General features: G+C 34.6%; 1 protein-coding gene across 3 annotated transcripts; it reads right to left on the reverse strand.

The window, feature by feature from the left end:
• Positions 1–962: 962 nt before the first annotated feature.
• LOC106099380 (protein rolling stone-like) lies at positions 963–11,416 on the reverse strand. 3 transcript variants are annotated; one of them, XM_013277915.1, is made up of 6 exons: positions 11,228–11,416; positions 5,037–5,187; positions 4,588–4,799; positions 2,262–2,402; positions 1,960–2,187; positions 963–1,536 (listed from the first exon to the last, which is right to left on the reverse strand). In XM_013277915.1, exons 1-6 carry the CDS (start codon positions 11,268–11,270, stop codon positions 1,391–1,393), a joined length of 921 nt encoding a protein of 306 aa, XP_013133369.1. In that variant the 5' UTR covers positions 11,271–11,416; the 3' UTR covers positions 963–1,390. The 3 variants fall into 3 exon arrangements, with proteins under 3 accessions (XP_013133369.1, XP_013133368.1, XP_013133370.1); XM_013277914.1 differs by lacking the exon at positions 11,228–11,416 and adding an exon at positions 11,052–11,155; XM_013277916.1 differs by lacking the exon at positions 11,228–11,416 and adding an exon at positions 8,659–8,853.
• Positions 11,417–14,311: the final 2,895 nt, after the last annotated feature.

A 14,311-nucleotide genomic window follows, 5' to 3' on the forward strand; every position in this document is an offset into this window, starting at 1 on the left:
TAGTTAGTATTAAAGATACGGGAGATTTTAATTTTGACAGGAAGAAAATTTCAGTTATAAGAGCAAATAAGCAAATGAAATGTCTACCATTATAAAAATGGCATCTATTTTAATAGAAACTGGCGAAAAGTTAAGAACTATTAAAAATGTAAAAACTTTGGTAAACGTTTTATTTTTGAATTTCTAGCTCATAGCACTAGCACTTCTTTATAAAAGGCTTTAAGGTAAATGCTGACTCAGTGGCTTCACATATATCTTTGAATTTTTCCGCAGATTCGCAATAAGGACGTTGCATTTCCAAGTAGTGCGTAGTTTACACTTGGCCAGTGCATTGGTCAGTAGAGCTCAATAACTGGACTGTCAATAAACTGGCACAGTGTGAACGCGGTCACCAGTGTGTCTAAATAATCTATAATTGGACGCAACTGTCCAACTATACTGGGCAAGTGTGAACCGTGCATAAACGTTTAACTGTTGGTTTCGATTGGCGTAATCCTCTTATTGACATATATTGTTGTCTCTATTTTTTTAACAAGAAAGTAAGTGATGACAATAATTATCAATGCAAATATCAATGCAGTGGAATTCAAGAGTAATACAGTTATCCGATAGCTATTTACCGTTATATTTCCCGTGAAAGGTAACGTTTCATGGATTAATCCATTAACTCCAGATAATCAATGATACGTAATTAAAATTGCTTGATTATATTCTGATATGGTTCCACGTGCTTTACAATTGCAAGTATATTGTGCATTTAAATTAAACTAAAATAAAAAGTAACGAATAAATTCCATTGTTATTGAGATTTGTTTCAACTTAAAGTAATCATTGGTATTTTTTTTAATTAACACTTAGGTTTCGATCGATGCATTATTAAATTTTCTTCATTTGATGAGATGTAGTTATTTGCATAACATTACATTATTGAAAATTTAGAAAAGTACTGATATAGAATAGAAATCTTAAAATGCCCAAATAAAAATATCACTTTACTTTTTTGTTTTAAATAATAATACTGAATTCACCACAGCTTGCATACAGGCGCCTGTCGCCTGACAGATTGCATTTTTTATAAACATGCATTATCTTACGCTTAAACTTGAAATCACATCTCGCTACGTATAGAACAAATCTATATTGCTTAAAATATTAACACTTCGAGCATAAGGATAATAAATATTAGAAATTAGAAGTGAAACTTTGTGCATGACCTAAGCCGTTTATTGCAAGTCTGATCCACACTTTGCTGTATAAGACCTTGGTGTTTTCCATTCAGTTCTATGAAACGGTTTACCTGCTTAGTGCGGACCTAATTGAGTTTATTTCGGGAGTATGGTACGTGATCACTTCTAAATATGTGTTATTTATTATCCTTATGCGTGTTGGTTCAGTGCGCGGGCAGCGCGAGGCGGTCGTGCGCGGCGGGGCGCAGGCGCGCGGCGGCCCGGGCGCGCGCCGCCGCCACGCACGTCGCCACGCCGTGCGCAGACATCATCACCACAGCGCACAGCGCCACGAACCCGAATGCAGACCCTGCAAATATAAGCATCGTCTAAATTAAACCTACATTTGGTCATGACCTATCTTTATATATCTACACTAATATATAGCACGAGATAAAGCGTAAACACACACTACTGTGGCGTAGGGTGTCAGCAATCACACGATATTTTTGAATAATCCATTTTTTTAGTAAAAAGTCCTACACTTACGACACGCTTTAGGCTGTATATTTTAACGCTATAAAAGTTAGAATTTGACAAATGTAAACATTAAAATAAAATTTTCATAATTTCATGCGAAGACTTACGGGAACAACTAGTCGAGTATAAAATGTAGCTCGATGTTTCCGCGATTAGCTTGCTAATATAGACTACGTACTAGCTGGTTTTTAATACCTACAATTTACATATTCATTTCGTTTAAAAATGAGGAGCTTGACAGAATATCACATACCAGGTTTATTCCAGTCTAAGGTGGGATAAATGGCTGGCAGTCCGAGGCGGTCGGTGCCGCCGAGCGCCCAGTAGAGGGCGCTGAAGAGGCCGTAGGCGAGGCCGGCGCCGGCGCCGTACAGGGCGTGTGCGGCGCGCACCGGGTGCGCCGTCAGCACCAGCTCTAATAGCATCACCAGCGAGTTGCCGCCGTGCACTAGTAGGTTGAGCGCGTTCACTTCGTGTATTCCTAGTGTTAATAATATTTAGTACAAGTTCTTCGTAAATAACTGGTTTTGAGAATACAGCTTTTTAATAACTCACTAGGGTCATGTACGAGAGTCCAGTAGACTAGCGTGATGACGAAAGCGAGGTCGGTGGCGACGGTGTGCGACAGCCAGTACATGCGGCACAGCACGGGCGTCTTTAGACGACGTGGCATCTGGATCTCGTCGTCATCACAACCTGCAATTATTGATTATTTTAATATTACACGATGGTATTATAATCAAAACTTTTCCTTTCTAAATCTGTGTGTATACAAGACATTTAAATAATTAAATAACATATGTTTCAAGTTGAAGTTTGAACGACCGACAAATAGACGGAAGCCGTTCGAAGCGGCTCGTAATGGCAATTGGCGTTCGTATCGAAACATATTGGTCCGTTTATCTACGTCAATGACAAGAATGGGGAACCAATAAGGATAATTGTAGCGGATGACGGTCCACTCGGTCGGTTAATTGACGCGAAATTGTATCAATCAAGTGTGCGTGACCCGCTGTCCCCTATGGCTGGGACGCTAGAGTGGGCGAAGACCGGCCGGTGAGTTACTGCTCTGGGTAGGGCATACCATAGCGTATGAGTTTCGTACACTTATCAAGCAGCAGAAAGTAACGATTCATTTTAAAAGAACCAGTAAAACACAAGCTAAGTACTTAAAAATGCAATTTCAAATGAATGATTAGTAAAACACCGGGCCGCCAGTCGAGTACAATTGTAACAACCATTTGATATCCACAATGACGTAAGGTAAACATTGATTAAGATCTCGTGCTATGTGAAACATTGCCGGTACTTTTGTATAGTAACGATGTTTCCGGACGTTTGACATTGAATTAGAATGTGCTGTACCTAAAGGCTTTATTACAGGGAAACCTATGTAGATGAAACTAAACGTATAGTTATAAATTTGTATTGTGATGGAATAACATCGCTGCGAACTACATTGATTTTACAACTGGTATTATTACATGTGTAACTTAGTTCAGAAACATAATTAGAATGAAAGACGTAAAAATACTTTAGACATCCTAAACGCGTGCATAGTAACAGAAGACCTGTGAATTGAAGTTTCGTAGTGTACAAATGATGGAGTATGTTACTTCCATTATTGATAGCATCAACTGTTTTTTTTACATTGTAAAACAACACAACAATGACGTCATATGTCTCAGGTCGCGTGTTACTGAGCACGAGTAGTTCACTCGTCTGTGGCAGCTAAATGCATGCGTAAACACAAACAGAAACGCAAAACATTGACTTACACGTGAAAACAAAGATGAGCGGTTGCATGTGTTATATTAAAATTATACTTTTATAATCGCGAATTTGCCTTATAGTACTACATAGAGCGATGCTTAGGTATTAAATTTTATAAAAAGTATATTGTCCTATAAACGAGAGCACGTGTTTAAACGTTATGCATAAGAAGTCATTCGGCAGTGCCGTGTTAGCTTGTTCGCGGAGTTGAGCTAATTGTGTCGCACGAGCCGACATTCCTCTAAAACCTTAACAGACATAATCACGCGATGCTTGACACTGAGCCATTAACTCTGAGCACTTCGTGGGTGTTCATGCTGGGTGTCGTTTATAGTAAGACTCTTTGGTCTTTCTTTGATATTTCCAATAGTTTCTTATGGCTTGTTCTTAACTATCGATCTTACTAATCTTACTGATATTATAAATGTATAGATTTTAAATGGAAAGATGTTTGTAAGAGTATGTAGATTAAACTTAAAGCATAGGATAGTCTAGAAGTACACTTAGGCTACACACTTTTGTTTTTTTTTAATTCCGCGCGAATGGAGTCGCGGGCGAATCCTAACCTATCAATAAAGTTTTTAGTAAATAATTATCTTCATGTTGTATAAGCTACGCGTTCCTATAAACTAGATTTAATGTAATTGGTACTATCATGCGGTCTCATAACTAACAAATTAATGACCGTGAAGATATGGTCGTGACATTAATGTAGCTCAGATGAAATTAACTAGCTTATAATTTGAAATCATAATTTCTCCTACACCATCTAAGACTTGATTCTTCCCGTGCTTTACAGCTATCAAAAGAATACAAAGATCCGAAACTATTACATGAGAGACACTAATGCTTTCGAAGGACAACAACTTTACAAGTTACCGGCTTCTATTAAAAACGTGGACTCATTTAATATATTTAAATCATGTTTTCACAACATATTTTAGAAAATCTTTACAATATTAATACCGGCAACTACCTATGGTATTAGTGTAATAACATTCTCATGTATGTGACTTTTATGTTGTATTCTTTTAGAGTACTCTTTAAACCTTTATACAATATCTGACGCTAATCTATCGTAACAGATAAAGGGGTAACAAGTACTTACTAATATTAAGACTCTTTTCATTTCTATAGCGGTGTACAACTGCGAGGGCGAGAGCGGCCTGCACTGCGATAAGGAGGTAGCCCCAGTTGGTGAAGTAGATGAACCACTTGAAGTAGTTGAGCTCCAGCTTGGGCCCCTTGTATAGTCGCGGCAGCCGCTGGCATGCGAAGCTTGCCACTGCTATTGACGTCACCGTCAGGAATACTAGCCACCTGGAAACAAATTAGTTTAGGTGTAAGGTACGCAATTGTAACAATCCCGTACATTTCAAATAGTCCAATCTTTTCAGGCAAACGATGAAACTATCTTCGAAGGTTCAATCTTCATAATTAATTTTATGAATTCTACCGGCCATAGAGCAGCCTAGTATCAAGATTTTCAGAATAGAACACACTTTATCTCTATCTCAATAAAGATTGAAATAGTTTATCATATATTGGATGTGTTACCTATATGTGAGGTAGTATAAGGAAGGTCTGTGGCCGGCCTGCCACTGGCAGCAGGCGAACTGGTGCGGCGGCGAGTGCTCCAGGCTGAGCGCGCGCCGGCTGGCTGCCCACACACGCCCCAGCATCGCCGGCTTACACGACTTCTTCATCGCTACAATATAACACAAAATAAACAAACGGTTCATAAGCATATCCTAGATTAATTATTATTAACAGGGAACTTATTATCATATACCACGTTAAAAATTTACAATTTAGTGTACATAAATCACGTCACAATAAAACTCTGTTCCTGCAAAACTTGTCAATCAAAAATCTTTAAATAAAATATCTTTGCATCAATGGATTTACAGTTCAATGATAACAAATTTATTATTTGACGTAACTCGAATCGCCTGAGATAAACTAATTAAGACAATTATTATGGTCGTATTGAAAGGAAGACTTCAACCGCAATGAAATTTGCCATAAAAATATTAAATTGTATCATTTTCAAAGCACAGTTACTTTACATAACCACTTAGTTATTGTTCTACTTTTTCTAGTTAATTGTTAAAGAAATACTAACCATAACATAGTAAGTTGTATGCAATTCTATGTTTTCTAGAAAAATATTTGTCAAGGTTGATTTATTTTAACTATTTGTATTCAATTTCTATAAATAATTATCATAAAATTGTTATTCAAACTAAACTATATTAATCATTATTTAGGAATCCAAAGTTGTATTAACATTCTTGGGCGCACGAAATCGTGGCGATGACGGCGACTTGCGAGACAAATCCCATCTCACGGGACTCTGTTAATTAAACAAACGTTTCCTAGTACCGCGGTGTTTGTAAACAGTTCCCAGAAAAATGCGGAATGGGTACTGGACTTTATAATACCAAAATTAATTTTAAGACTAAAAATTTTTAAAAGATTAGAAGCGTGAATAATTCTGCTATAGTGTAATAGAAAAATTTCTTTTACTACGATCTATCTTCGACAAGTCTTAAGATGTATTCCGATATAGCTTAGTTTCCATTTATTCTGAAGTTCTAACATCTGTTTTAAGTTTCTATTTATTACATACAGTAGCAATGTCTTCCTTTATGTATTATCTCAAAATAGCTTTTCCGTTTAATTCTAAGTTCATACCGTAAATTGAATAATCACACAGCACGTATGAATTGGTGCACAATAGATGGTGAGTCTATATAATGTTGGAGTGGCAATGAATATAGCATTGATAAGCGGATGCCGCGGCTTGAGCGCTATAAATCGCAATGACTGCGCAGCGCAGGGCCCACGATAAATTATTGAATGACATTTTCCCAAGACCATTGACTAATTCGGATTAAGTTGGGAACACACTGCTTGTTTATGTCAGAAAGTGTCAATTGCAATATTGTGTTCCTACCTTTACGATTAAAGCTACGACACCATCACAAGAAAAGCTTGAATCAACATTAAATAATATAATTTAAATTGACACACTAATTTATTCTCTGAATTTATTGTTGTTTATTACAACTCGAGCAGACATACGATAGCTTTAGCTGTAACGCTGGATTATCGCAATTCGTTTCGTACAATGCGCAAAAAAAGTTTACACATTGAATTGTTATAATAAGTTTCGCCAAGTTTTCGACGGTTTTTGGCTGAAAATTTTCTACAGTTTATCAGTGGTTTATATATTACGCAAGTGTTATAAAAATCCTAGTAATATGTATGCCTGTGGGGTAGGACGCATGAGTACGCTTAGCTAGTTGCGTTCAGTCGCTAAGTGGCCTCGCAGACAGTTCAACTAATGTCACATTCTCAATGCAACTAATTGCCCGTCTGCTAACGGACGGATCGATCGTCTCGTCCTCGGCCACCTGCATCGCTGCCAATCAACCCAATCATGAAGATGTAAGCCTAATTTATGTCGTTGCCCTGCTGTCGTCGACTGACAGAAGAATGTCTTACTATATATGTATTGTATGTATGTTGGTTTCATTACGAACTCCTATACGCACGACTTGATCGAATCTGGATAACTAGAGTTATCGTAAAGCGGATTTTTTCAATACATTTTCGTACATACGATATCTGATAATCTCTATGTACATAGAATAAAATTTAAAATACGTGTAAACATGATCGATGTTCAGGAAACGTTAATCGACAACTTTATTGTTTAAATTTTGAATTTCAAATGGCACAAACGTTGTACGTAGTATAAGCAATCGATCGAAGAATTCAAGTATAGTTTAAGAAATATTAAACTGTTATGAAACTGCAAAACAATCATTAGCAGTACGATAATAACAAATTAATATTGCTGCCAATGGACTTAATAGTAAATATAAAAATGGGTTTTCATTACCGAAACGGTGTGACAAATCCCATTATATTTGAAAAATCAAGCATTGCAAAAGTATTAATACAGGTTTTTTTTTGCTACATTCGACATTTTATTAGGGGAACGGTGATTTCTTGATCTATGATGAAAACTTTTAAATAACAAGGGTTTAAGAGTTCATTTTCCAGTAATAAATGTGATTCATAGAACGAACATAGATATGAAACTGGGTTCGGTTCCTATGTTAAAAAAATAAAATGACACAATTTGACAAGGGTTCAACACTATAAAAATCAAATGAACATCATTTTTTTAGATACGTTAACGTGAATAAAACAGCAAATTAATTTTTTTTCATGCAAAATTTAACCTTTCCTTAAAGCGGTATCACAGATGGGTAAAAAACGTAACATAGAAGTGTAACAAAAGTAAAAAAGGCAGGACTCAGAAAAATGCTAATAATCACAGTTACACAATGGTTCTTGAGTCATTCAATAAACCTTTATTCCTGCAGAGTTACGTTATACAAACATATTTTAACTAGCTGACATAACTTTAAAGATATTGTACGAAATATACTCTAAGTCATATAGATAAAATTTGTAGATAAAATTTGAACATTTTTTTTTATCTTCAATAATTGTTCCTGCTAAATTTACCGTTCATAGATTATTCGGAAAGTGGATTAATAAATTTTTAATACTTTGCTTTGATTATTTCAACTATAATATTTTTGCAAAGGATGTTGTTATAAAATGATGCTCCCTCGATACGACACTGTTTCCTTTCCATCCGGTCTATTCGCGAATGTTAGAAAGGGGTCTGCAGAATTAATTCCTTCCGGTTAAACGTAAATTGTAAGAGTTTTATTTACTCGTTCATAAGAATAATTGTTTAATAGCTTTTTAGAATAAGTCAAAGGTACTAATGTTTAATTAATAGCAATTGTAGTACATTTTAACTTTGTTTTATTAATCTATGTGTATCCGTTTAGTGTAGTCAAGTAACCGTGGGTAAAAATGTCAACAATAGAAGATACATATTGCAGTTTGATGCTGAATTAGTACAATTCTACAGACACACTACACTTTAAATATAGAATAAACACTAACTTACATTTGAAATTATTAGGTTCATGCGTAATTCTAAAATTCGAGAAAAGAGTTACACTCAGCGATAAAATAGGAAGTGAAATATAACAAACATTGCAATATTACAATAATAACATAACAATCCGTGAATAACTTAAGTAAAATGTAGGTTAGAAAATATTTTTACTATGTTTTGACTTACGCATATCGAATATCGGCAGCCTCATTATTGCTGTAGATTGTAGTTCACATTAACTGCCAAGTCAGTATTACACTTTGTGGGGTAAAATTACAGGTTAACTTCGTATCAAAGCCGAGTGCGCGGTGTTTATAAAAATGGTCGAAGTAGTGATGTACCGGACTAGGGCTGTGCGCATGCGCGGCCTGCGACCGCGGACTGCGGCCGGGCTACACACTGCGTCGCTTTCAATAACCAACAATAACGTACACTAGGGTTGTCACCCTTACCGTTTATTTGCTTAATTTTATATAAGGTCTTTGACCACATTTCAGTGCTAAATACCTTAATAGGTCTTCACTGTGAAAAAGAACACATTTCCCATATTCTTATTTGAGACAGGATTAAGAAAAGATCTTATAATAACAACCTTCATTACTCTTTCTGCGACTTTGGTGACAGGCAGAGTAAAATATTGTTACTAATAAAGTAATGAATTAAAACATGTTAATTGAAAAAAAAAACATCTATCTAATACCTTATGCGTTCACAATTACACAACGATACAAATATTCTAAAATTTGATTCAAGACCTTAAATTTTGAGGTGTATAAAATATATATTGACAACCCTAGTAACTATTTAGTCATCTTTACAATCGTTAATTCCCGTACTAGCAACAGTCGCCGGTTCCGCTCGAAATCTTCACAATCAGAATCAAATTGGGAGCAATATTATTTTTAACAGCCAAAGTGACAATTAATAGAAGGAACGCACCGTTTAATTTAGACGAATGGGTTTCTTATTTAAACCAATTGATGTCGCGAATCGGAAAACAATGTTATAAACGACGAATAGTATTCAACAACACTTCTATTAATAATAAATCATTATTTTGCAGCTTTACACATAAACCCACAAAAAGGTCACTTTTGTCGTGCCACTGGAAATATTACATACATTATTTAACAAATAAAAACGAAAATCGCGCCATATTCGCGCTAGTCAAAAAAGGGCTTAAGGCAAACGGAAAAGTTACTTTACACACGGCTTCCGAGTATTGATGAATATGGAACAATGATAAAGATATGATTTTGGCTGCAATATGATATCATTGCCGATTGGAAATGACAGTGTATCAACGCGAAAATAAATAAAAAAATTATAATGGTTCCCACTTGATCTTATTCTACACAGGTTTCATAGTCTTATGAACTGCTCAACGAATAGAGCTCTGTTCTTAAAGTAATTGTTACTACAGTCATGTGATATCTTTTAACATTTGTTAAAATAACCACTTTTAAATTGTTTTTCATTGGGTTTTACAAATTTTTTCATTCAATTCTTTATGACAACTATTAAATTTCCTCTAAAAACTATAATTATCTTAAGAAAATTATTAAATGAAAATTAAAGAACGTTCGACTGTTACTAAGGGTAAAAATCTTTGACAAGGAAATCAATTACCAAAATAGCATTTCCATTTTCATAACAATATATTTAATAGTGTGAGTCATAATACTTTACAGAAACGGCTTTATTATAATAATATAAAAAATACATAAGGAAAAATACGAAACAAACTTAATTTACTTTTTGCGTACGAAACAAATGTAAACGTGGGTAGGAAACAAAAGAGAGATCACACGACAGTGAGTATAGTTCAGACTGTTTCTTACAATCTGAATAAGTTAGGTATGTAAGGGTGTAATTGTTGCTAGCATGTAACTTGGCATGTCATGACGTGCTAATTCAACCAGTACAAGTATTTTAAAAAAATTAGACTTAACAGTACCTTATCAATGACTTTCTTAAATCACGATCTTAACCAACAAGGAGACTATTTATTCAAATAACTATTTAAAGACTCAAAACAGTGGGTGCATTCAGAGTGAGATTACATTTAGGAATCCTACCAAAGTCGATTCGCTTCTAGTAATAACAAGATCAACTTGTGTTTGTTTCAAATAAACTCCTAAACTTCGGAACCGACTAAAAAATCTGTAAGCAATGTATAGTAATAGTCTACGTTGTATATATTAATGAATTAAAAACAAAAAGGTGGATTCTGTTTGAAATATTCACCATACTTTAATGTATTCATTGTATCTTTCAGATTCCAATCAAGCTGTTTGTATACTGTTTTATGGGATACTGTACTACGATGTACATTTTTAAAGTAATATGAAAATGTTCTAGCTTCAACTAAAACTAAAGTATTATTTCTAACATTATTATTGAAAATGAATAGATTACTTTTAGATAAAAACCTCAAAGATGTAGGGCTTCAGCGAAGCCTTGCTGATATATTGAATGCCCTCTTTATAGTAATAAATTCATGATATAAATATTGAATAATTATTAATTACGCAACAGATATACATTCAATAGTATTATTGCAATAAAATTGTACGTACCTCGTATTAAGTTCTTGTTTATACGACAGAAAATATTGTTCAAAATGAACATTTTAAAAATAAAGATAAATAATAAAATATTTTGAAATTAATTTTCACTTATGTAAGAATTTTCACTTAAAATAATTATGTTAAATCAACATGACTTATATGTAAACAATATTTTTCAAACATACCTGCATCAGCCGTGTCCATGGAAACAAGAACATGTTTGCACATTTTTGATTATGATTAAAAAAATAATTTTGTCAAAGAACAAAGATGTTATTTTATGAGTTGCCAGTTTTGATTTGTAATTTTTATTTTATTTTTTAATCTGTTTTGTTCGCGGAAGTTGTCTCGGCGCGCACCCGCCGCGCACTGCGTCCGCCGCTCGCCTGTGCACTGTGACAGCCCTGTCAATCTTTCGGTCTTTTATTACGTATACAACATCGCTCTCTATCAAACTTAATAATATTAAATTAATATTTGTGCCATAATATTTGGGAAATGATATTAGTAATAACATCGCTTGATGTAAACCAAAATATAAATATAGTATGCATTAATTTTAAAAAGAAAAAATAAAACCATGTGAATAGTGAGAATATTTTTAGTAATGTAACAATCAACTGCTTTTTGCTATTATAAACGAGAAACAATGAAACTAAAGTTATTAATAAATTCCAGGGTTAATATTATCTCAATTAAAATATAATTGTTATTTATTCACTCATTTATTAAAAGGCGGTTTAATTTCACACTAGCAAAACTTATTTTAAAGTTCTAAATAGCAAACGATTCTTTTGTTTATTTTAGAAAAAAATCACAATCTTTTAAAAAATGAAAATTCTCAAAAATTCATTTGCATTGTAACAGTTTAGCACAATAAAGCTTTTAATGTAAATATAACTATTTAAAAACACTCAAAACAAAACAGCCGATTTTTCATATATAATTTTTAAGTAATACTTATAAGTATACTATACAATGACAATCTATTATTTAGCTTTGTTGAAGATAGAAATAGAAACGTGTCACGTAATAGAGGCGAGCAGGTGTGTTTAATAGCCACCCTGCGCCCCCGGATCACGCCACGTGGCCCCACAAGCAGTTTTTTTAGGGCCACGTGTCGTGATTCAGGGGTGGGAAAGTACCTTGTTATCAATCAGATTTATTTGTGGAATGAATACGCTGAGTAATGAATATTTTTCTTTATTCCAATAGTCCTCATCGTCATTAGCTCACTATATGTCCCCTCTTAGCTACTCAGAGCCAACCCTAAGTTAGGAGAGACTGAAGACAAACCTGCTGGTGTAGGTTGGTTGAATTCACACATCTTTAAATTGATTCGCTGATATGTCTAGGCCGCATCACGATATTTTCTTTCACCATCAGAACGTCAGATAAATTATGTACATATGAATAACATTGGTAGATGGCGGGATTCAAACTCAGGACCTGTTAAGTACAAGTCAAGTAAACCTCTGAACCACTGACACTCTTCCAGTATAACGTAAAAAAATAAAATAAATCATGATGAAATATAAAGGTGTTTTGACATTAGAAACTGTAGTTGAAACAATGTAGATGGACGTCCCGAAGACGACACCGTGACAAAATGAAATTAAAAACCTAACAGCAAATAAACGCTGACAGGCAAAAGGCTCGCGTATCTGGCGCGATGACTTAATGTAAATACTATGCAGCTATGTACAATTACAAGGCTCACAAGATATATACCTTCTTTAGTATCGGTAGATATATTTATAATCATGTCTATCGGAAAAAAATGTGATATTTTTACTAACTTAAAACCTCTAGGTTCGATTGCGAGGGTATCGGGATCTCAATAAACAAGAATCCGAAGGCAAGTGCTCGCTTTATCTATACTAAACTTGTGCCCGAGAAATTACTGTTCGTTTAGAGTGGACGAACTCCTTTGACTAAACTATCGCACAACTGATGTCCGATTGCTTCGCATCCAAGTCAACTATTTAGTTGCACAAATACAAGTCGAATAGTGTGCGCACCCCCAAATAAGTTCATAGGGACCAAAGCGAGACAAAACAGTCGTGCTATAATTTAGTTAAAGGCGCGCGTTAATGGAGCTAATTTTAAAGATACATAGCTTGTGCAATTGAAATAATTCATAGAAACGAGACATAAGATACGATTAATAATAATCTATTAAGTTACTCGCAAAATAATTTGATACGACCACGTCTCAGGTTTGAATTAAAAAACAATTAACCTGATACTACAATGATCGTGATGGTATGTTTCTTTGTAGTTATTTAGGTATCATCTGTTATTACTTTCATTAAATTAAAAAGAACTTAAACGAACTCTAAGGAAATTCTACACCGTCGGTTAAGGTTTATAATGAAGGAATATAAAATTGTTTAGTTTAAAAGCAAATGATAAATTTCTTTTGATACTTTGTTAAGAAACAATTTATAACAAACACGTAATCGGTAGTACTAAAATTCAAAGTGCGTAAGTATGGATGGATGTATAGTCGTTTTTTTATTATTTATTTCCTAGCAGGGTATAAGTGTGGATTTTGATAAAATGTAGCATAGGTATAGAATAGTCTGAAATAGAGTATAGGCTATACAAAGTTTTTGTTTAGTGCCAAGCAGACAGAGTCACAAGTAAAAGCTAGTTACGTAGATTTCAAACCCATGAAACAGCCGGCGTCGGGACGGCGCCAAAGCCTATATGAGTACGTCATCTTAGCCTCGAAGCTGTAGGCCGTCGCGACCCCTTAACGCCCTCTTAACTTTAATGGATGGCGCCCTAATGTATGTTACGAGCGTTTAATTTAGTAGCTTACGTAAAACTTGTACCATCATTTAATGATTATTTAAGACTTTTACTAATTAACGGAAAAAGGTGATTCTTAAAAAATCAGATTGTTTTATTTTCTCATACTCCATTACTTTTGATTCCCAAATACGCACATAAAATTGATAGTTGGTATTCAGGTTCTGATGAATTAAACGCACCTGCGTGTTTAAGAACCTTTAGCCATTACTTACGACATAAACGCAGGAGAAAATGAAATACCTGTGTTTTTATATTTAACGAGCTGTCGCCCGCAAACTTTGTTAGCACAAATTTGGACCACCAGTTACGTCATTTTGGCAGCGCGAAATTAAAAAAAGTAGCCTGTATAATATGACCGTTTATGTCAGCTACCCTTCAGTGAAAGTCCGTTAGAAATCTGCCTAGCCGTTTCGGAGATTGCCCGGGACAAACGAGGCTTGCGGACAGAT

The sequence above is a fragment of the Papilio polytes genome, unplaced genomic scaffold (genome assembly GCF_000836215.1).
Source record: "Papilio polytes unplaced genomic scaffold, Ppol_1.0 DF824135.1, whole genome shotgun sequence".
In the NCBI taxonomy this organism is placed as follows: Eukaryota; Metazoa; Arthropoda; class Insecta; order Lepidoptera; family Papilionidae; genus Papilio; species Papilio polytes.